This window comes from Sus scrofa, chromosome 2 (genome assembly GCF_054392235.1).
Source record: "Sus scrofa isolate SSC_HxYL_T2T_F1_AM1 chromosome 2, Sscrofa_HxYL_maternal_Yorkshire_Landrace_v2.0, whole genome shotgun sequence".
Taxonomy (NCBI): Eukaryota; Metazoa; Chordata; class Mammalia; order Artiodactyla; family Suidae; genus Sus; species Sus scrofa.
Window position 1 is genome coordinate 77,344,354 of NC_139384.1, and position 23,921 is coordinate 77,368,274.

Below are 23,921 nucleotides of genomic sequence, written 5' to 3' on the forward strand. Positions count from 1 at the left end.
CAGGCAAAAGCGTCAGGGCTGTACCTATCAGCCAATGAATGGGATGTATTTAGTGACAAAGACTGATCAGGTTATTACCAGATTACTTTGTTTAAAGGAAAAGTTAAATTCAAGAAAACATTGTGGAGTTCCCAATCGTGGCTTAGTGGTTAATGAACCCGACTAGTACCATGAGGTTGTGGGTTTGATCCCTGGCCTTGCTCAGTGGGTTAAGGATCCGGCATTGCCATGAGCTGTAGTGTAGGTGGCAGATGCTGCTTGGATCCTGCATTGCTGGGGCATAGGCCGCCAGCTACAGCTCCAATTGGACCCCTAGCCTGGGAACTTCCATATGCTGCAGGTGTGGCCCTAAAAAGACAAATAAATAAATAAATAAGTAAATAGGCTGCCCCTTAAAAAAAAAAAAAAGGGTTGTCACATAGCTGAAAATACAGGAAATAAAGATAGAGAATGTTTGATTTCGCTTCTCTCAGAAATGTTTTGCTCTCATTATATGAATGAGCCAAAGATGGTCTCTGTGTATTGGCCCCTAGGATGTTTATAGCTTCTAGTTTTTAAAAATAGCCCAAACAATCATATTTGAAGCCATATAGAGCTGCCTACTTGCATACCCTGAAAAATTCCATGGACAGCCATTACCTATTGATAAGATAAGGACCTCATAGTTTTAAGGCCCCAAGCAGTTCTAGCCCTGCCCTTCCATGGCTCTCTGATTCAGGGACCTAGGGACCCAGTGGTAGAAAGCAAGCTCAGGGCTTCCCACTTTGCCGTCTTGGACACTTTTCACCTATGATTTTTTTTTTGTTCCGTGAGAGGTAGAGATCTATTTTTTAAACTATGTGAAAACCAATTTACTTTAACACTATAGCAGTTTTTAACCTCATTGACTTATAAAGGCATTATAATTTAATTTTTAAGGCCACACCTGCAGCATAGATGCAGCCAGGGATTGAATCTGAGCCACAGATGCCACCTATGCTTCAGCTGTGGCAATGCCATATTTTTTCACCCACTGCACCCAGCTGGGGCTAGAACCTGTGCCTCTGCAGCCACCCAAGCCTCTACAGTTAGATTCTTAACTCAATGCAACACAGGGGGAACTCCTAAAGGCAGCAATTTATTTTTATTTTTTTATTTAAAAATTTTAAAAATAATTTAAAAAAATGTTTTATTAGGATTGATTTACAATGTTCTGTCAATTTCTGTTGTACAGCAAAGTGACCCAGTCATACATGTATATACATTCTTTTTCTCACATTATCCTCCATCATGTTCCATTACAAGTGATTAAATATATAATTCCCTGTGCTACAGAGCAGGATCTCATTGCTGAAATTCCCATACCACAGTTTTCTCTCAATTCTAAAGTCAGGCATCTGGTCCAATCCCAACTCTGCCATTTACATTATATGATTGAAGAAAATGGATAATCCTCTCTACTAGGTTATTCATACATAAAATAGAGATAATAACCCTTAGGTCTGGGTTATTAGATGAACAAATAGTATTAAAGAGTGTGGTACTCACTGCTATTAATTTTGTTAGTAAGTTTTCTTAATAGTGAACACTATACAATTATTATTTGCTCATTTAATAATAAACTTACCTAAGAGTTATTGCCTCTATTTTAGGTATTAATAACAGAGTACAGAAGCCACAGGGTTATGTATTATTATCTTCATATCTGATAGAAAAAGTCTTTCATTTAGGGTGATGTCAGGGTCTTAGATGGCCATATACAATTGCTATTTAAAAATTTTGACTGGAAAAGAACAAATAGTTCATATTCTTTTTTAATTTAATTTAATTTAATTTAATTTTTTAGGGCCCTACCTATGGCATATGGAGGTTCTCAGGCCAGGGGTCAAATTGGAGCTACAGCCATTGGCCTATGCCACAACCACAGTTATGCACGATCTGAGCCTCAATTGCTACCTATGCCACAGCTCAAGGCAGCCCCAAATCCTTAACCCACTGAGTGAGGCCAGGGATAGAACTTGCAACTTCATGGTTAATAGTCATCTTTGTTTCCACTGAGCCACAATGGGAACTCCAAGTAGTTCATATTTTAATGGGAAGTTTTTCAGAGAGAATCCAGAGCAGCATGTGACATCATAGCTAAGGAGAGGAGAACTCCCAATGTGGGGAAAAAAAAAAAAAAAGACTATCCCCAAATTTCCCTTGTGGGAATAGAACTGTCATGCAGTTTCCATTTTATTATGGTTTTTTCTCAAGAGGCAAAGCTGTTTAGAAACAGAATCATACTAGGAATGTTAATTAGGTATTTTGAGAACTCAACCCTGGATGCCCCTGAAAGGATAAATGTTCCATGTCTATCCCTGTGCTTCCCAACTCACTGACCCCAGACCGAGAAGAATATTGTCACCTTGCTGATGCCAGGTCTATTTGGATCTCATACCAATTCTATTTTTGAAGATCTCTCAGCATCCACCTTTCCATCCATCAGTGAAGTCAGATTCTTCTTCCCCGCTATCACCTGGATGACCAATTTGGGTTTCGTAAGAGCTTTCATAAAGAGGAATGTGTATTTGTGCACATGGAGGAGGTTTTGTGAGCAGTAAAGTAACTCCAGGGACATGGACATGAGTAGTGGCTAGTTCCAAATTCCTAAAGATTTTTTTATGGTTTCATAGAGGACTCAAGACTCTGGAGTGAATTAAATGATGGTGATGATGAGACTAGTCACAATTATCTTATTGATAACTTCCATGGTAATCTGAATGCCATTACAATATGTGGTATGATACTTGCCTGTTTGATTGAGCTAGATTTTCCTTATCATTTAGGAAGAGAGTGTTTCTTTCCTTATGTGCTGTAAGTGCCCCTCCAACAACACATCTTTTACCCCCTGCTCTTTGGAAGCACTTTTACTCATTTATTTATTTTTGGCTGTACCCGCAAGTTCCTGGGCCAAGGATGGAACCTGAGTTACAGCAGAGACAGCTCTGGACCTTAACACACTGGGCCACCAAAAATTTAGTTGGATGCACTTTTAAATTTATGAATGACTTTCAATTTTGGTAAATGGTTGCATCATTGTTTTCAGAATGTATCTCTATGTGTTAGGTGTATGTGTATTAATCTATACTAAATTTCTTAATTTTAAGCAGTTTTAAACTATGAGGATAAATGCTTTTTGATCAAGTTGAATTCATTTTCATTTTCTCTTTTGTATTATCTTTGGCAGCTGTTTGTATTACTGTCGATTAACATCATAAAAGGAATGGCAAGAAAAATTTCCCTATGTTTGGAAGAATTTTTGAAGGCCCAAAGAAATCATTGTGTCACTCCTCTCATTTTTGCTCTTCATTGGTATATTGTATTTCTTATCAGAATGAATTTTGATGCTTCCTATTTTTAAAGAAAATAATCTAATGAATGATTTCTTGAATGGAAGTTATAGAAACCCAGTGAAGCCAGTTTCCATCGAAAAGGGAAGATTAACAGAAAACACAAGCATATTTAAATAGAATGAAGGGTAGGAGGTGACCAGAAGTTTTGAAGGGCTACTCACCAACCTGGAAAGCCTCAGAACCAAGGTCATCCTCTCCATCTCTTTCCATTTCTCTCTCCTTCCCATATTACTTATGCCAAGTGATCTACAATATCCCATTCTCCCTAAGGACTTGCCTCACTGCCTTGGGGTCCACAGATCACATTTCCCAACTTCTAAAATGTATCGTGCCATGATTTCTCTAGGTTTCCATAGCGTTCCAGGCACTTTTCTTAAAACATCAACTCATTTATTCCTCCCAACAATCCTACAGAATAGGTATCATTAATAATCCCATTTCACCAAGTAGGTACCGAGGCACTGAGAAATCAGAAAACCTGGCCAAAATAAATGAAGGGTATAGCTAGGATTCCTGGTGGAGCAATCCATCAGACACTAGGACCCATCTTTTGACGTGATACTTATTGCCACAACTAGCTTAGGTTCAGTATGCTGGTTCTGAAGTATAGGCTGCCTTCTATGCTAGCCTAGTGATGGCCAGCCCTAACCCCAGATCCTTGGTTGATGTGTCACATAAAGTCCACCCCCTCAGATTAGTAAGTAAAATAGGAGTTTTATTTGTAAGTTTCTCCAGTGAAACTGTTTGGCCAGATTTGGCCACATACCACTCTCTTATCCAATTAGTTGTTGTCAGGGGCAGTGGAGCCATAGCACCACCAACACACAAGGATCTGCCAGAGTACTAAAGAAATGTGGAAAAGGCAGAATCATCCAAGAGGCAAATTTAAGCACCTCCAAAAGAAGAATGTTCAAACCGTTGATGTGCTCCTTCCGAAAGAGGCTGATGCTGCGTTGGTCACCACTGAGGCTGATGGAATCTTGAGACAGATTTCAAAGGCAAAGACTAGTTTGTGATAAATTTAAGAAAGAGGGAATAGATTATCGCTGAAAATGATAGCTGTATAAGATAATGACATTTGTAATTGCGCCCAGTAAATGAATACTAAATTGTTAGCCAAAGCATACCCTCTCTTGGGGGGTTCCTAATATGATAAAAATATTTTTATGTTTGGGGACTCTTGTTTGTTTGTTTTAATCAGCATTGCTTTCTCAGTTACCTGGCAGAATTATCAGCTCCATGGATACAGGAAACCAAACAAGTGTCCTGGAATTCCTCCTCTTGGGCCTCTCGGAAGATCCAGAGCTGCAGCCCCTCCTATTTGGGCTGTTCTTGTCCATGTACTTGATCTCTATGGTTGGGAACCTACTCATCATCCTGGCTATTACCTCTGACTCCCATCTCCACACCCCCATGTACTTCTTCCTCTCCCACCTGTCTTTTTCTGATATTTGTGTCAACTGCACCATAGTTCCCAAAATGCTGGTAAACATCCAGACAGTGAGCAAAGCCATCACCTATGCAGGCTGCATCACCCAGATGTATTTTTCTTCAGTTTTTTCATGTTTGGACAATCTCCTCCTGACTGTGATGGCTTATGACCGCTTTGTGGCCATCTGTCATCCGCTGCACTACAGGAGCATGATGAACCCGCACCTCTGTGACTTGCTGGCTCTATTCTCTTGGTCCCTCAGTGTCCTTGTCGCCCTCCTCCAGAGTCTGATGCTGCTGCATCTCTCATTCTGCACATACACAGAAATTCTGCACTTCTTTTGTGAATTGGCTGAGTTGCTTAAGTCTGCCTGCTCTGATGCTCTCACCAATTACATTGCCTTATACTCTGCAGCTGGCCTGCTGGGTATTCCTCCGCTGACTGGGATCCTTTTCTCTTACTCTAGGATTATTTCCTCCATATTGAAAATGTCCTCAGTGGAGGGGAGGTACAAAGCATTTTCCACCTGTGGGTCTCACCTAACGGTCATTTCCTTATTCTATGGGACAGGATTAGGCGTGTGCCTCAGTTCTGCCTTCTCCTCCTCCTCCTCAAAGGGGGCAGTGGCCTCAGTGATGTACACCGTGGTCATCCCCATGCTGAACCCCTTCATCTACAGCCTGAGGAACAGGGACATGCAGGGGGCCCTGAGGAAATTTGTCAGCAGGTCTTTCTTCCCCTGTGAATGGCTATGGATGCTGCGACTGGGGAGTTAATATGGTAACCAAGATCAATTCCGTGGCTGTCAGAAATACCAAATCTTTGACCTCATTGTGGGTATGACTTGTCCTTCTTTTTCTGAAATACCATCACTTGGGTTTCTTCTGCATTTACACCTCCATGAGCAACTGCTTTCCAGAAACTTCCTTTAGTGATATTTGTGCCCTGTTTCCTGTGAAGAAATGCTTTTCGTTGGTCTCCTCTGCATTACTATTACACATATCAAGATAGTTAATAATTCACCCCTCAAAATGGCTAAAACTGAAAAGATTGAAAACACCAAGAACTAGCAGGAGCTTGGAGCAATGGGAACCGTCACAGTCAATAGGTTGACTACTATATTTATATTAGAATATCAATCAGTGCAATACTTTGGCACTGCTACTTATTCCAAACATATTCCCTCTCTACTGCATAGCTCTCCCCCCCCAGGCATGTACCTGACAGAAATGAGTGCTTGTGTCCACAAAGCATGTCAAAAAATGTTTATAGCAGTGGTTTTCATGATAGCACCAACCTGGAAATAATTCAAAGGCCCATCAGTGGTAGAACCTATAAATAAACTATGGCATACCAATATGCAGAAAACTCTACACCACTATAAAAATAACAAATTACTGCTATGCACAACAGCATGGACAAGCCTCAAAGACAAAATTTGAATTGCATGAAAGCAAATATTTTATTTGATCTCATGGTGATGAAATCTAAGAGCAGGCAAAGCTAACTGATGGAGATAGGAGTCAGGATGGTGGGCATTTTGGGTAGGGGAGGTATTACCTGGGAAAGTTCACAAAGACACATTCTGGGCAATGAAAGTGTTTTATATCTCAATGTAGGTAAGTAGCTACATGAGTGTATACATCATTCAAAGTTTTCTATGCATTACATATTTGTGCATGTTACTGTGTTATATGTCACACCTCAAATAAAAAAAGAGAAAGGATACTGCCAATCATCTAAAGCAGTGGCATTGTGTTCACAGAAAACTTCCTCTTCAAAAAAATTAAAAAAATTTTTTTGATCATATGTGATTTATAATGTAGTGTCAATTTCTGTAGTACAGCAATGTACCCCAGCTCTCTCTCTCTCTCTCTCTCTCTCTCTATATATATATATATATATATATATATATATATATACACACACACACACATTCTTTTTGCCTCTTCAAAAATTATATGTATGTCATTCACAATGTAGCTTTTATTTCCTAGATGAAGTTGACCAAATAAAGGAAAGAGTGGAGTTCTCACTGTGTTGCAGTGTGTTAAGATCTGACTGCTCAGAATGGCCATCATTCATAAGTCCACAAATAACAAGTGCTGGAGGGGTTGTGGAGAAAAGGGAACCCTCCTGCACTGTTGGTGGGAATGTAAACTGGTACAGCCACTATGGAGAACAGTTTGGAGATACCTTAGAAATCTATACATAGAACTTCCATATGACCCCGCAATCCCACTCTTGGGCATCTATCCGGACAAAACTCTACTTAAAAGAGACACATGCACCCGCATGTTCATTGCAGCCCTATTCACAATAGCCAGGACATGGAAACAACCCAAATGTCCATGGACAGATGATTGGATTCGGAGGAAGTGGTATATATACACAATGCAATACTACTCAGCCATAGAAAAGAATGACATAATGCCATTTGCAGCAACATGGATGGAACTAGAGACTCTCATCCGGAGTGAAATGAGCCAGAAAGACGAAGACAAATACCATATGATATGACTTATAACTGGAATCTAATATCCAGCACAAATGAACATTTCCACAGAAAAGAAAATCATGGACTTGGAGAAGAGACTTGTGGCTGCCTGATGGGAGGGGGGGGCGAGTGGGAGGGATCGGGAGCTTGGTCTTATCAGACACAACTTAGAATAGATTTACGAGGAGATCCTGCTGAATAGCATTGAGAACTTTGTCTAGATACTCATGTTGCAACAGAACAAAGGGTGGGGAAAAAATGTAATTGTAATGTATACATGTAAGGATAACTTGATCCCCTTGCTGTACAGTGGGAAAATAGAAAAAAAAATTACAGACTTAAGGAAAAAATAAAAGATCTGACTGCTGTGACTCAGCTCACTTTGGGTTGACTCCCTAGCCTGGTTCAGTGTGTTAAAGGATCCAGCATTTCTATATCTGTGGTAAAGGTCACAGCTGCAGCTTGGATTTGATCCCTGTCCCAAGAATTTCCATATGATGCAGGTTCAGTCATAAAATTAAAGATAAAGAGTATACAATTCTCAGGGCCAGAAAAATATTAACTCATTTGCCTAAATACCTTTGATTATATTGATAAAAACTATCTGAAACTTTTTTTTCTTTTTAGGGCTGCACCCAAGGCACATGGAAGTTCCCAGGCTAGGGATGGAATCTGAGCTACAGCTGCCATCCTACACCCCAGCAACGTGGGATCCGAGCCTCATCTGCAACCTATACCACAACGCCAGATCCTCCACCCACTGAGTGAGGTCAGGGATTGAACCCGCATCCTTATGGATACCAGTCAGATTTGTTTCTGCCACACCACAATGGTAACTCTCTATCTGAAACTTCTTATTTAGATTTCTTCTAGTCCTGTTCCTCACTGACTCACTCTCTTCCCTTCTCTTTTTGTTTTGTTTTTGTCTTTTGTCTTTTTAAGACCATATCTGCAGCATATGGAGTTTCCAGACTAGTGCTGGAATCAGAGCTGTAGCTGCTGGCCTACACCACAGTCACAGCAGCGCTGGATCCTCAACCCACTGAGCGAGACCGGGGATTGAACCTGCATTCTCATGGATGCTAGTCAGATTTGTTTCCACTGAGTCACGATGGGAACTCCTTTGTGGTTTTTGGTTTTGTTTTATTTTTGTCTTTTTCTCTTCCCTTCTCTTTGATAAAGTCTCGACTGTATCTCTTGGGAGCCATGATCTGAATTTGGCCAACTTTGGTTTGACTGTGTGTAGCAAGTCTATACCACAGTGTGGGATGTTGATTATCTTTTAAATGAGTGAAACCAAATCTAAGCTATATTTTGGAAGGAAGTTTGGACTAAGAGTTTTGTTTGTTTGTTTTTTTGGTTTTTGCTTTTTAGGGTTTGCATCTGTGGCATATGGAAATTCCTAGGTTAGGTTTTGAAACAGAGCTGCAGCTTCCATCTTATTCCATAGCCACAGCAATGCCAATCCCAGCTGTCTCTGCAACCTACACCACAACTCACAGCCACGCTGGATCCTATAACCCAGATAGGGAGGCCAGGGATTGAGCGGCATCCTCATGGATACTAGTTGGGTTCTTAACCTACTGAGCCATGCCAGGAACTCCCTGGAATTAGTTTTTAATTGTAGAATTTTAGAGCTGGAAAAGACCTTTGTGTCATTCGTGTAACTTCATTAGTTTTTTAAAAAATTAATTTTATTGGCATGTAGTTGACTTAGAAAGTTGTGTTAGTGTACAGCAAAGTAAATCTGCTATGCTTTGTACTTACTTAGAGCTTTGAAGGCTCTTGGTCTGTATTAACCTAAATTCCTAGTTTAAAGATGAAAGGTATACATATATCCATTCCTGTTCAGATGCTTTTCCTGTATTCATTATCTACAGTATTATGTAGATTACCCTATGCTATAAAGTAGGACTTTTTATGTACCTATTTTATATATATTGTTGTGTATAGGTCAATCACAAGCCCCAAATTTATCCCTCCCCTTGATGTTTCCACTTTCGTAACACAATGGATTATTACTCAGACATAAAAGAGAATGAAATAATGCCTTTTTTAGAAACATGGATGGACCTAGAGATTGTCACACTAAGTGAAGCAAGACAGAGAAAAACAAATATCACATAAGATATGTGGGGAGAGGATTAAGATGGCGGAAGAGAAGGACTGGAGCTCAACTTCTCTCCTAAAAACAACAAAATTCACAACTAAAGGCTGAGCTATCTCCACCCAAATGGACTGGAACTCTTAAAAAAGATTCCCTACTCCAGAAGAAAAAGAGGAGGACACATTAAGAAGCAGGAGGGGCGATTTCATGATATAAACAACCCCATACCTCCTGGGTGGGAAGCTCCACAGACTGAAAACTAACTGGTTCACAGAGACTCACCTACAGGAGTGAGAATTCTGAGCCCCACATCAAACTCTCACGCGTGGGGATCTGGCACTGGGAGAAAGAGCTCCTGGAGCATCTGGCATTGAAAGCCAGTGGGGCTTGTGTGCAGGAGCTCCACGGGACTGGGGGAAATGGAGACCCCACTCTTAAAAGGCACACACGGACTTTCACATGCACTGGGTCCCAGGGCAGAGTGAGGTCTCCATAGGAATCTGGGTCAAACCTGACTGCAGTTCTTGGAGGACATCCTGGGAAAACAGGGGTGAATGTGGCTTGTTGTGAGGGAGGGACATTGAAGGCAAAGCTCTCAGGATTATTCAGCAGCTGCCTTTCTCTGGAGGTGGCCATTTTGGGAAAATCTGGCCCCACCCATCAGTCAGCTGCTGAGAAGCCCCAGGGCAAACAACAATCCATTTGTAATAACATGGATGGACCTAGAAATTGGACCTACAATCCAATGTGAGGGGTGGGATCACAGCCCCACCCCTCAGTAAACAGGCTACCTAAAGACCCCTCAGGCACACAGCTGCCTCTAATCCCATCCTGAGACTAAGCCCCACCCACCAGAGGGATAGGAATCAGCTCCACCTACCAGTGGTCAGGCATCAGCTCCTCCCATCAGGAAGCCTACAGCAAGCCCCCATACTGACTTCAGCCACAGGGGGGCAGACACCAGAAGTAAGAGAGGCTACAACTCCAGTATCATCACCACAGCAAAAACCTATAAAAATGAAAAGACAGAGAACTATAACTCAGATGAGGGAGAAAGGAAAAATCCCAGAAAATCAGCTAAGCAATGAGGATATTCTCAGCCTACAGGAAAAAGATTTTAGACTGTTGATGCTGAAGATGATGCAAGACATTGGAAATAAACTGGAGGCAAAGATGGATAACTTACAGGAAACACTGACCAAAGAGATACAAGATATAAAACTTAAACAAGAAGAGATGCAACATACAATAACTGAAATAAAAAATTCACTAGAAGCAACTAACAGCAGAATACAGGAGGCAGAAGAATGAATAAGCGAGGTGGAGGACAGGTTAGTGGAAATTATGGATGCAGAACAGAAAAGAGAAAAAAGATTGAAAAGAAATGAACAGAGTCTCAGAGAACTCTGGGACAATGTGAACTGCAACATCTGTATTATAGGGGTGCCAGAAGGAGAAGAGAGAGAGAAGGGGACAGAAAAAATATTCCAAGAGGTAATAGCTGAAAACTTCCCTCACATGGGAAAGGAACCACTCACTCAAATCCAGGAAGCACAACAAGTACCATACAAAATAAACCCAAGGAGGAATACACTGAGACACATATTAATCAAACTAACCAAAATTAAAGACAAAGAGAAAATCTTGAAAGCAGCTAGGGAAAAGAAACAAGTAACATACAAGGGAACCCCAATAAGGTTATTGGCAGATTTTTCAGCAGAAACTCTGCAGGCCAGAAGGGAGTGACGTGATAAACTTAACGTGATGAAAGGAAAAAACCTCCAACCAAGATTACTCTACCCAGCAAGGCTCTCATTCAGATTTGAAGGAGAAATCAAAACCTTCACAGATAAGCAAAATTTGAGAGAATACAGCAACACTAAACCAGCCTTACAACAAATACTAAAGGAACTTCTCTAGGCAGAAAAGAAAAGCCTGCAACAGGGAACAAAAATTCCACAAATGACAAGGTTCACCAGTAAAGGTTTATATACAGTAAAGATACAAAATCATCCATGCGCAATTATACCACCAAAATCAGAAATCATGAGAAGAGGTGGGTACAAATGCAGGACACTGGAGATGAATTTGCAATCAAGAGAACAACAACTTAAAACAATCTCATATACATATAGAATCTTATATCAAAACTTCAGAATAACTGCATATCAAAAATCTACAATTGACACATAAACAAGGAATCTCTGGAGAATAAATATATCTCATAGTAAATATGTGCATAATCCACCATGAAGGGGGCCATTTGACATCATTCTTGGAATGCTGAAGTCTTCTTAGATCTGATTCTGTTTTCCTCTCCATCAAAGAATTTATGATAATTATAATTAAATAATGCAACTGTACAATGAAATAATACAGTTCTACAATTGTATTATTAATAACCATTTCTCTCCATGGTACAATGTAAGGTCTATAATGTCTTGTTTATCACATCACCTAGAATGGTGTAATGCCTATACTGAAGAATCAATAAGATGTAACAAATTGTGAGGATATATTGATATAGTTACACTGTTTTTTAAACAATTTATGCATTTTATATTTTACTTATTTTCAGAGGGTGTATTATTTTTGTTATTCTTACCAGTTGTTATTCTTTTTATTATGCTATATAAAATATTTAATGGTATATAAGGCTTTCTTCTTTATAAATTTTAGTTGCATAATATACGCAATTTTAATATAATGCTAATTTTTAAAGAAAAATTGAAATGTAATAGATAATTCTAAATAGTAAATATGAAAGCCATACAAAATGGGATAAAGCATAGAATAAATTTCCTATTTGTCTCAGCATATTTTCCATTCTACTTCTCCAGAGGGAGACACTTAATCTGCTTCTTAAGATCCATGATATAATAATCTGCCTGTTTAAATATATGTATTTTGTTCTGTAAAAAATATTCTGTGATAATCTATGTGGGAAAAGATTGTGAAAGAGAATGGATGTGTGTACATGTGTAACTGAATGTCTTTGTTGTACAGCAGAAATGATCACAACCTGGTAAATCAACTATACTTCAATAAATTTTTTTAAAAAATGAAAAAAAAGATCTCTAATATGTGTAATCTAACAAAAATGATACAAAAAACTTACAAAACAGAAACAGACTAAAAAAAATTTGAAACAAAATTCATTAGTTTTTTTTTTTTTTTTTTTTTTTTAGTTCCAAGGATAGGGGTCAAATTAGAGTTACAGCTGCCAGCCTACACCACAGCCACAGCAACACAAAATCTGAGTCATGTCTGTGATCTACACCACAGCTCACAGCAACGCCAGATCCTTAACCCACTGAGTGAGCCTTGGGTTGGAACCTGCAACTTCATGGTTACTAACTGGATTTGTTTCCACTGAGCCACTACGGGAACTTAGTTTTTTAAATGAGAGGATGGATTTTCTTGAGGAAGAGTGAATTTCCAGGAATAGATCCATTAATACTAAGGATGGTTTTGGGGAATAAAAATGAATCTACTCTTTGAGTGCCTTACACAGCTTATTCTGTACTGTAGGTTCCTCTGGAAACAAATGTACCATTGATCTTTGTAGCAGCCCTTCCAACTCTTAATAGAAGCTCTCATTGCCCCATTCACACTTGTTTTGGACTGAATGTTTGTGTCCCCCCAACATTTATTTTGAAACCCTACCCCCTGATGTGATGGTATTAAGATGAGGGACTTTTGGGAGGTAACTAAGATTTGATGAGGCCATAGGGTGGAGCCCCCATGGTGGGATGGGTACCTTTGTGAGAGAATGAGATAACTTGCATTTTTCTCTGTTTTCTGCCCTGTGAGGATACAGTGATAAGTGGACAGTCCAAAAAGTGGAAGAGAATCTTCATCAGAACTTGATCATCCTGGCCTCCTGATTTCAGACTTCCAGCCTCCAGAAGGGCTAGAAATACATTTTTGTTGTTTATAAATCCCTTAGCTGTTGGTATTATGGCAGTCCAAAGTGACTACACTTTTAGTCAAATGAATGGAAGATTTTTTGTAACTTTTCCTTTTTATTATACAATTTCTCAAATTACCAGTCTATACACAATGATTTGTCAGGTTTCCTATTCATAAAAATCATTATTAATAATGTTCCCACATTCTTCCTTATAAGTTCTTTCCAATCCAGATTTTCCCTATAATGATTTTTGTGACATTAAGAATTTGTGCTTTCAGCCACAGTCATCAAAACAGTGTGGTACTGGTATCAAAACAGACACACAGACCAATGGAACAGAATAGAGAACCTGGAAATAAAACCTGACACCTATGGTCAATTAATCTTTGATAAAGGAGGCAAGAACATGAAATGGGAAAAAGAAAGTCTATTTGGCAAGCATTGCTGGGAAACCTGGACAGCTGCATGCAAAGCAATGAAACTAGAACACACCCTCACACCATGCACAAAAATAAACACAAAAAGGCTGAAAGACTTAAATATACGACAGGACACCATCAAACTCCTAGAAGAGAACATAGGCAAAACACTCTCTGACATCAACATCATGAATATTTTCTCAGGTCAGTCTCCCAGAGCAATAGAAATAAGAGCAAAAAGAAACCAGTGGGACCTCATCAAACTGACAAGTTTTGCACAGCAAAGGAAACCCAAAAGAAAACAAAAAGACAACATTCAGAATGGGAGAAAATAGTTTCAAATGATGCAATGGACAAGGGCTTAATCTCCAGAATATATAAGCAACTTATACAACTTAACAGCAAAAAAGCCAATCACCCAATGGAAAAATGGGCAAAGGACCTGAATAGACATTTCTCCAAAGAAGATATACAGATGGCCAACAAACACGTGAAAAAATGCTCAACATTGCTGATTATAAGAGAAATGCAAATCAAAACTACTATGAGATACCACCTCATACCAGTCAGAATGGCCATCATTCATAAGTCCACAAATAACAAGTGCTGGAGGGGTTGTGGAGAAAAGGGAACCCTCCTGCACTGTTGGTGGGAATGTAAACTGGTACAGCCACTATGGAGAACAGTTTGGAGATACCTTAGAAATCTATACATAGAACTTCCATATGACCCCGCAATCCCACTCTTGGGCATCTATCCGGACAAAACTCTACTTAAAGGAGACACATGAACACACATGTTCATTGCAGCCCTATTCACAATAGCCAGGACATGGAAACAACCCAAATGTCCATGGACAGATGATTGGATTCGGAAGATGTGGTACATATACACCACTATGGAAAACAGTATGGAAATACCTCAGAAAACTAAATATAGAGCTACCATATGACCCAACAATCTCACTCCTGGGCATATATCCAGAAAAAACTTCTGTTGAAAAAGATGCATGCACCTGTATGTTCACTGCAGCACAATTCACAATGCCTAAGATGTGGAAATGTAAATGCCCATTGATGGTTGAATGGATCAGGAAGATGTAGTACATATATACAATGGAATACCACTCCGCCATAAAAAAGAACAAAACTATGCCATTTGCAGCAACATGGATGAACTAGACATTCTTACACTGAGTGAAATCAGAAAGAGAGAGACAGACACTATATTATATCACTTATATGTGGAGTCTGAAATACAGCACAAATGATCTATCTACAAAACAGAAAAGATCATGGACATGCAGGAAGACTCATGTTTGTCAGGAGGAGGGGGAGGGAATGGTATGGATTGGGGGTCTGGGGTTAGTAGATGCAAACTATTGCATTTGGAGTGGATAAGCAATGAGATCCTGCTGTATAGCACAGGGAACTATATCTAATATCTTGTGATGGAATATGATGAAGGATAATGTGAGAAAAATGTGTGTGAGTATATATATATGTATATATATATATATACACACACACACACACATATATGTGTATATATGGGTCACTTTTCTGTATAGCAAAAATTGACAGACCATTGTGAATAAATCATAATAAAAATAAAAAAAATAAGATCTGGCATTGTAGCAGCTGGGGTTTGGATTCAACCCCCGGCCAAAGAACTTTGATATGCCACAGATTGTGGCCATAAAAATAATTTGTTTTAGTTCCTAGTGGTAATTTGAATGGGATTATTTTTTAATTAAAAAATTTTTTTTTGCTTTATCAGGGCCAGAGGTCAAATCAGAGCTGCAGCTGCCAGCCTATGCCACAGCCATGGAAACACAGGATCCTAGCCACACCTCTGACCTATACCACAGCTCACAGAAATACCAGATCCTTAACCCACTGAGCAAGGCCAACGACTGAAACCACATCCTCAAGGATACTAATTGGACCCCACTGAGCCATAACAGGAACTCCTTGAACAGAATTTTTAAAATATAAAAATCTCATTCTGTTAGTGTCACATTCATAATTTCATCCCAGTGTGATATGTGCTGTCTGTGATATTAAAAGATCATCTTAACAAGGATTAGATGAGAAGAATATTTCCAGGAGTGCCCATTGCTCCTCCGTTTATCCAGATTCTTTTACTAGATTTTCTGTCCTATCTATTCCTTGCAGTTCTCAGCATCTAAACAAGTTGGTCCCTTCCCCATTACCAACTTGAATATTTCAATCAAATAGCCCAAATTCAAGGCTGTACTTATTAGCCAATGAATGGGATGTATTCAGTGACAAAGATTGGTTTGTCACCAGCGACTTTGTTTAAAGGAAAAATTTAATTTCAAGGAAGGGTTTCCATCTGGCTTCATCTTAGTACAATTGAGTGTATGTCCATGTCTGTATCAATATATCTATATACTAGATTTCAGTTTGAGCCACCAACATGACTCTGAGCTCTTTCTTCTCAGTGTCTTCATGAATGAGGAGGATTTCAGTGGATTAAGATGATGGGTGTTCTTAGAGGTGGGCAGGCCATTGGGCACAGTGGAACATTTTCAGGACCAAAGATGGTTTGGTGATGGGAGAGGAATCATATGGAAATATATGGGTGAATGATATGGAAATGTTAAAAGAGTGGAAAGTTTTGTGTAGGTATGTATATTTAATTCACTGAAAAATTTCCAGAGAATTGTTCCCACCAGTATTCCAGAAGAAAAGAGGAAAGGAAGTGTTACCCACAGTTCATATCATGGTGGGCTTATCATCTCCCTAGTCCTGTGCTCTTGCCAATGACCTGAACTGTTTTCAAAAATTTTTTTTATTGTAGTATAATTGATTTACAATGTTCCTTCAATTCCTGCTCTATGGCAACGTGACCCAGTTATACATAGAAATACATGCTTTTTTTCATGCTATCTTCCATCATGTTCTAACTAAAGAGACTGGACAAAGTTCCCTGTGCTGCCCAGTAGGAGCTCATTGCTTATCCATTCTAAATGTAATAGTTTGCATCTACCAAACCCAAACTCCCAGTCCATCTCTATCTCTCCCCTTTCCCCCCAGCAAACACAAGTCTGCTCTCCATGTCCCTGATCTGTTTCTTCTGTAGATAGGATCATTTGTGCCATATTTAGATCCCACATATAAGTGATACAATATGGTATTTGTCTTTCCCTTTCTGACTTACTTCACTTAGCATGAGAATTTCTAATTTCATCCATGTTGATGCAAATTAGATTGTCTCTTTATAGCTGAATAGTATTTCATTGTATATATACCATATCTTCTCAATCCATTCATCTGTCAGTGGACATTTAGGTTATTTCAATGTCTTGCTTACTGTGAATAGTGCTGCAATGAACATAAGGGTACATGTATCTTTTTGAATGAAAGTTTTGTCTGGATATATGCCCAGGACCAATATCCTCATCTTAGTCAGTTGCCCATCATCTCTAGCTGTCTCATTGCCTCTCTCTGTGCAGTCCAAGATGGTAACCTCCAGTTACACATGACTATTCACCACATTTGAAGTACTCACTAACTCATGTGCCTAGTACTACATTTGGGTAGTGCAGATATAAAAAATTTTTATTATCACAAAAAGTTCTATTGGAGAGCATTTTTAAAATCCTATTGTGGGGAAATAACATTGTCCTGGATTTCTCAGTGCTTTTGTACTGAAAGCCCTAGCTTTCAAGACTGGAAAGTATAGGAAATAAAGATATTTCCTGGAATGGAAAGAATAGGAAATAAGGATAGAGAATATTAGATTTCACTTCCCTTGAAATTGAAAATGTCTTGCTCTTATTATATGAATGAGTCTAATGTGTCCTCTGTGTATTGGCCCCCAGGATGTTTATAGCCTCCTGTGGGTATGACTCTTCAGTGCAAAAGCCAGTTAGCACAAAGCACAACTTTTCAAACATACAGTTTTTATTTTTCTTATTTTTATTAAAAATTTTTTTTATTACTCAACGAATTTATTACATTCATATTTTTACAATGATCATCACAATCCAATTTTATAGGATTTCCATCCCACAACCCCAAAGCATCCCCCAATCCCCTGAACTGTCTCCTTTGGAAACCATAAGTTTTTCGAAGTCTGTGAGTCAGTATCTGTTCTGTAAAGAAGTTCATTGTGTCCTTTTTTTCAGATTACACATGTCAGTGAAAGCATTTGATGTTGGTGTCTCATTGTATGGCTGACTTCACTTAGCATTATAATTTCTAGGAGCATCCATGTTGCTAAAAATGCTGGAATTTCATTCCTTTTAATGGCTGAGTAATATTCCATTGTGTATGTGTACCACATCATCTTAATCCACTCCTCTGTCGATGGACATTTAGGTTGTTTCCATGGCTTGGCTACTGCAAATAGTGCTGCAATGAACATTGGAGTACATGTGTCTTTGTGAGCCATGGTTTTCTCTGGATAGATGCCCAGGAGTGGGAACACTGGATCAAATGGTAGTTCTATTTTTAGTTTTCTGAGGGATCTCCATACTGTTTTCCATAATGATTGCACCAATTTACAATCCCCCAACAGTGTACTAGGGTTCCTTTTTCTCCACACCCTCTATAGGACTTACTGTTTGTAGACTTTTTGATGATGGCCATTCTGGCTGGTGTAAGGTGGTACCTCATAGTGGTTTTGATTTGCATTTCTATAATAATGAGTGATGTTGTATATCTTTTCAGTGTTTTTTTTTGCCATCCATTTGTCTTCTTTGGAGAATTGTCTGTTTAGGTCTTCTGCCCATTTTTTGATGGGGTTGTTTGTTTTTTTGGTATGGAGCTGCAGAAGGTGTTTATAAATTTTGGAGATTAATCCCTTGTCATTGACTCATTTGCAAAGATTTTCTCCCATTCTGTGGGTTGTCTTTTTAAACACACCTGCAACACAGGGAAATTCCTGGGGCAGAGATTGAATCCCAGACTCAGCTGCAACCTGCACCTCACCAGGGATTGAACCCTGGCCTCTGCATGGACTTAAGTCTCTGCAGTAAGATCCTTAACCCACTTCTCCACAGCAGGAACTCCTAAAGGAACCATTTTATTTTCAAAGTCCCATATCACATTTTTCAATCCATTCTAAAGTCAAGTATCTTGTCCAGTCCCATTTCTGCCATTATAGCATATGATTGCAGCAAAATGATCATCCTCTCTGCTACATTTTTCATCACTAAAATAGAGATAATAACCTTTAGTTCAGGTTATTAATAAGGGAATGAATAATAACAAAGATCATGTATTCACTCATTATTTTTAACAACAATAATAATAATAAATTATTAATTAATCAAGATTTTTATTAGCAATGAGCACCACTCTCTTTATTATTATTTATTCATTTAATAATAACACTGACCTAAGAGTCATTGTGTCTATTTTAGGGATAAGTACCAAAGTAGAGAAGCAATAGTGTTGCATATTATTCATATGTATTCATTCATATAAATAAATATTCATATATTCTGAATAATGTATTCAGAAAGTCATATCCGATAGATCAATTCTTTGATTTAGGGTTAGGTCAGGGTCTTAGGCTGCCCCGCACAATTGTTATTTAAGGATGTTAATGGCAAATAATAAGTAGTTCAGATTCTAATGAGATATTTTTCAGAGAGAATCCTGAGCCGAGCATGACATCATATGTAAGGAGAGCAGAAATCCTAACTGGGAAAAAAAAATGACTGTCCCCAAATTTCCCATGTGGGAATAGAATTGTCAAGCACAATTTCCATTTTTACTATGATTCTTCCTTTCCCAAAGGGCAAAGCTGTTTAGAAATAGTCACACTAGGAACATTTATTTAATTAGGCACTTTGAGAATTCAACCCTGGATGTCCCTGAAAGGATAAATTCTCCTTGTCTGTCCCTGTGATTCCAGCTCACTGACCCCAGACCAAGAATATCGTCACCTTGCTGATGCCAGGTGTATTTGGATCTTATACCAATTCTACTTTTGGAGATCTCTCAACATCCATCCTTCCATCCACCAGCGAAGTCAGATTCTTCTTCCCCGCTGTCTTCTGGATGATCCATTGGGCTTAGTAAGAGCTTCCAGAAAGAGGAGTGTGTATACGTGCACATGGAGGAGGAATCTCTCAGCAGTAAAGTAACTCCAAGGACAGGGACATGAGTGGTGGTTAGTAAAAAATTCTTAAGGATTTTAAGTTTTTAGCTGCTAAGAGGACACAAGATTCTAGAGTGAATTAAAAGATGGTAATGATGAGACTAGGGACTCTAATTTATAAATTCCATGGTAATCTGACTGCCATTTCAGGGTTTGGTATGTTATTGCCTACTCATCTGATCTATATTTTCCTTATCATTTAGGGAAATAGCTTCTCTTTATGTGCCATAAGTGCCCCTCCAAACACACATCTTGTGTTATAACCTCCCACCCCTTGGAAGGATCTTATTTTATTTCATATTATTTATTTAATTTGTTTTTTGCTCATACCTGCAGCATGTAGAAGTTCCTGGGCCAGGGACCGACCCCAGTCACTGCAATGATGCTGCCAGAACTTTAACTCCTCTGAGCCACTGGTGAACTCCTGGAAATATTTTATAATTTTCAGATGACTTTTGATTTGGTAAATGGTTGTGTCATCATTTTCAGAATGTATCTATTTGTATGAGGTATCTATGTATCAACCTACAAAACATTTCTTAATTTTTAGCAGTCTTCAACTATGAGGATAAACACTCCCTGGTCTCTTTGAATTCATTTAAATTTTCTTTTTTTGTACTATCTTTGGCAGCTGTTTGTATCACTGCCATCTAAACTCTTAAAAGCAATGCCTAGAAAAGTTTTACTATACTCTGAGGAATTTTTGAAGGCCGTAGCAACCCAAAGAAATCATTTGGTCAATCCACTCATTTGTCATCTTCATTTTTATATTTTATTTCTATCAGAATGAATTTTGACACTTCCAATTTTTAAAGAAAATATCTAGGGAATTCTTTCTTGAATGCAAGTTATAGAAACCCAGTGAAACCAATATCCATAGAAAAGGAAGATTAACATAAAACACAAGCATATTTAAACAGAATTCAGGGGAAGAAGGTGACCAGAAGTCTTGAAGGGCTGCTCCCCAACCTGGGAATCCTCATAATCAAGGTCATCAACTCCATCCTTTTCCATTTCTCTCTCCTTTCCATATTCCTTTATGCCAAGTGATTTACAATATCCCATTCTTTCTAAGCACTCACCTTACTGCTTTCAGCTCCTCAGACTATATTTCCCCAAATCTAAAATGTACTTAGCTGTGATTTCTCTAGGTTTCCATAGTGTTCAGGCACTGTTCTTTAAAATGTCACTCATTTATTCCTCTCAATAATCATCTGGAGTAGCTACCATTAATAATCACATTACAAAAAAAAAATCACATTTCACCAAGTAGGAAACTGTGGCACTGAGAAATCAGAGAATTTGGCCAAGATCAATGAGGTGTAGAGCCAGGATTCATGGCTGAGCAGTCAGACTCTAGGATTCCTAATTTGACCTGATATACCACACCTAGCTTAGCAGTTCGGGACACTGGTTCTGAAGCATAGCCTACTTTCTTTGCAAGCATAGTGATGGCCAGCCCTAACCCCTGATCTTTGGTTGATGTGTCCCATCAACTCTACTCACTCAGATTATTAACTAAAATATGAATTTTATATGACAATTTCTCTAGTGAAACTGTTTGACCAGGTTGGGCCAGACACCACTCCCTTATCAAATTAGTTGTCAGGGGGCAGTGAGGCCAGAGCACCACCAACACAAGTGGATCTGATGGAGTGCTAAGTAAATGTGGGAAAAGGCAGAATCATTCAAGAGGCAACTTTCAAACCATTGATGTGCTCCCTCTGAAAGAGGCTGATGCTGAGCTGGACACAGCAGAGGTTGATGGTTTCTTGAGACAGATTTTGAAGGAAAAGACTAATTTGTAGTAAAGATCAGAAGGAAGGAATAGATTCACCCTGAAAATGATACCTGTAGAAGATACTGATATTTATTTTATTTTATTTTTTTAAGATACTGACATTTATTATCTCTCCCCGGGAATGAAAAGTAAATTGTTAGCCAAACTGTACATTTTAATCTGTTTTTTTTTTTTTTTTTGGTGTGTGTGTGTGTGTCACTAATATAAAAATATTTTTATATTTGTGAAATCCTGTTTGTTTGTTTGAATTAGCATTGCTTTGTCCATTACTTGGCAGAATTATCAGCTCCATGGATGTAGGAAACCAAACAGGTGTCTTGGAATTCCTCCTCTTGGGCCTCTCAGAGGATTCAGAACTGCACCCTCTCCTCTTTTGGCTGTTCTTATCCATGTACCTGGTGTCTGTGCTGGGGAACCTACTCATCATCCTGGCCGTTACCTCAAATTCCCACCTGCACACCCCCATGTACTTCTTCCTCTCCCACCTGTCCTTTTCTGATATTTGTTTCAATTCCATCATCGTTCCCAAAATGCTGGTGAACATCTGGACAGCGAGCAAAGCCATTACCTATTCAGGCTGCATCACCCAGATGTATTTTTCTTTAGTTTTTTCGTGTTTAGACAATCTCCTCCTGACCGTGATGGCCTATGACCGCTTTGTGGCCATTTGTCACCCCCTGCGCTACAGGATCATGATGGACCCTCAACTCTGTGACCTGTTGGTTCTAGTCTCTTGGTCTGTTGGTTTCCTACTCCCCCTCCTCCACAGTCTGATGGTGCTGCATCTCTCATTCTGCAGACACACGGAAATTCCACACTTCTTCTGTGAATTGACAGAGGTGCTCAAGTCTGCCTGTTCTGACGCTTTTATCAATTACCTTGCCCTGTATTCTATGACTGGCCTGCTGACTATTATTCCCTTGACTGGGATCCTTTTCTCTTACTCTAAGATTATTTCCTCCATATTGAAAATGTCCTCAGTGGAGGGGAAGTACAAAGCATTTTCCACTTGTGGGTCTCACCTAATGGTCATTTCCTTATACTACGGGACAGGGTTAGGTGTGTACCTCAGTTCTGCCTTCTTCTCCTCCTCCTCAAAGGGGGCAGTGGCCTCAGTGATGTACACCGTGGTCACCCCCATGCTGAACCCCTTCATCTACAGCCTGAGGAACAGGGACATGAAGGGGACCCTGAAGAAATTTGTCAGCAGGTCTTTCTTCCTCCTATGAAGAGTCATGGATGCTGTGACTGGGGCATTACTGTGATAACCAAGGGTCAATACCCTGGCAGTCAGAAATAGCAAATCTGGAGTTCCCTGGCACAGTGAAAACAAATCTGACTAGGAACTATGAGGTTGCGGGTTTGATCCTTGGCCTCACTCCATGGGTTGAGGATCTGGTGTTGCTGTGAGCTGTGGTGTAGGTTGCAGATGTGGCTTGGATCCTGCATTGCTGTGGCTGTGGTGTAGGCTGGCAGCTGTAGCTCCAATTGGACCCCTAGCCTGGGAATCTTCATATGCTGTGGGCGCAGCCCTAAAAAGCAAAAAAAAAAAAAAAAAAAAAAAAAAAAAAAGCAAATTTTTGTCTTCATTGAGGGGTATGCCTTGCCTTGTTCTTCTCTTTCTGAAATATCATAACTTGAGTTTCTTCTGAGTTTACACATCCATGAGTAACTGCTTTCCAGAAACTTCCTTTGATTTATGCCCTCTTTTCCTCTGTAGAAATATTTATCCTTGGTCTCCTCTGTATTATTATTAGACATATCAAGACGGTCAATGAATCATCCCCCAGAACAACTAAAAACCTGTGATATTTGCTGTCTGTGACATGTAATGATCGTCCTAAGCAGGATGAGATTAGAAGATATATCCAGGATAGCCAATGGCTCCTCAATTTTCCCATAATATTACTAGATTTTCTTTCTTATTTATTCTTTGTAGTGCTCAGAATCTCAAAAACATGGTCCCTTCTCTATGTTCAACTTGAATAGTTCAATCAAATGGCCAAAATCTCAGGGCTGTACATATCAGCCAATAAATTGTGCTGTATTCAGTGACAAAGATCTGATTGTCACCAGGTTTCTTTGCTTAAAGAAAAAAACTAATATTCACGAGATGGATGTCAATAGATTTATCCTAGTACAATTGATAGTATATCCATGTTTATATCTGTATGTCTATATACTCAGTTTCAGCTTGAGCTACCAACATGCCTCTGAGCTCTTCCTTCTCAGTGTGTTCA

At 39.1% G+C, this 23,921-nt stretch overlaps 2 protein-coding genes across 2 annotated transcripts; both read left to right on the plus strand.

Annotated features, from left to right (window-relative positions):
• Positions 1-4,613: 4,613 nt before the first annotated feature.
• LOC100513070 (olfactory receptor 7D2-like) lies at positions 4,614-5,582 on the plus strand. Its single transcript, XM_003123293.4, has one exon. It carries the CDS (start codon positions 4,614-4,616, stop codon positions 5,580-5,582), a length of 969 nt encoding a protein of 322 aa, XP_003123341.4.
• Positions 5,583-21,971: 16,389 nt separating this feature from the next.
• On the plus strand, positions 21,972-22,910 carry LOC102161660 (olfactory receptor 7D2-like). The gene has a single exon (XM_005652846.3). The coding sequence runs from the start codon at positions 21,972-21,974 to the stop codon at positions 22,908-22,910; it is 939 nt and encodes a 312-aa protein (XP_005652903.3).
• Positions 22,911-23,921: the final 1,011 nt, after the last annotated feature.

Excerpts from the sequence above, each read along its gene's own strand:
- LOC100513070 (XM_003123293.4), top strand. The coding sequence starts at position 4,614 with ATGGATACAGGAAACCAAACAAGTGTCCTGGAATTCCTCCTCTTGGGC.
- LOC102161660 (XM_005652846.3), top strand. The coding sequence starts at position 21,972 with ATGGATGTAGGAAACCAAACAGGTGTCTTGGAATTCCTCCTCTTGGGC.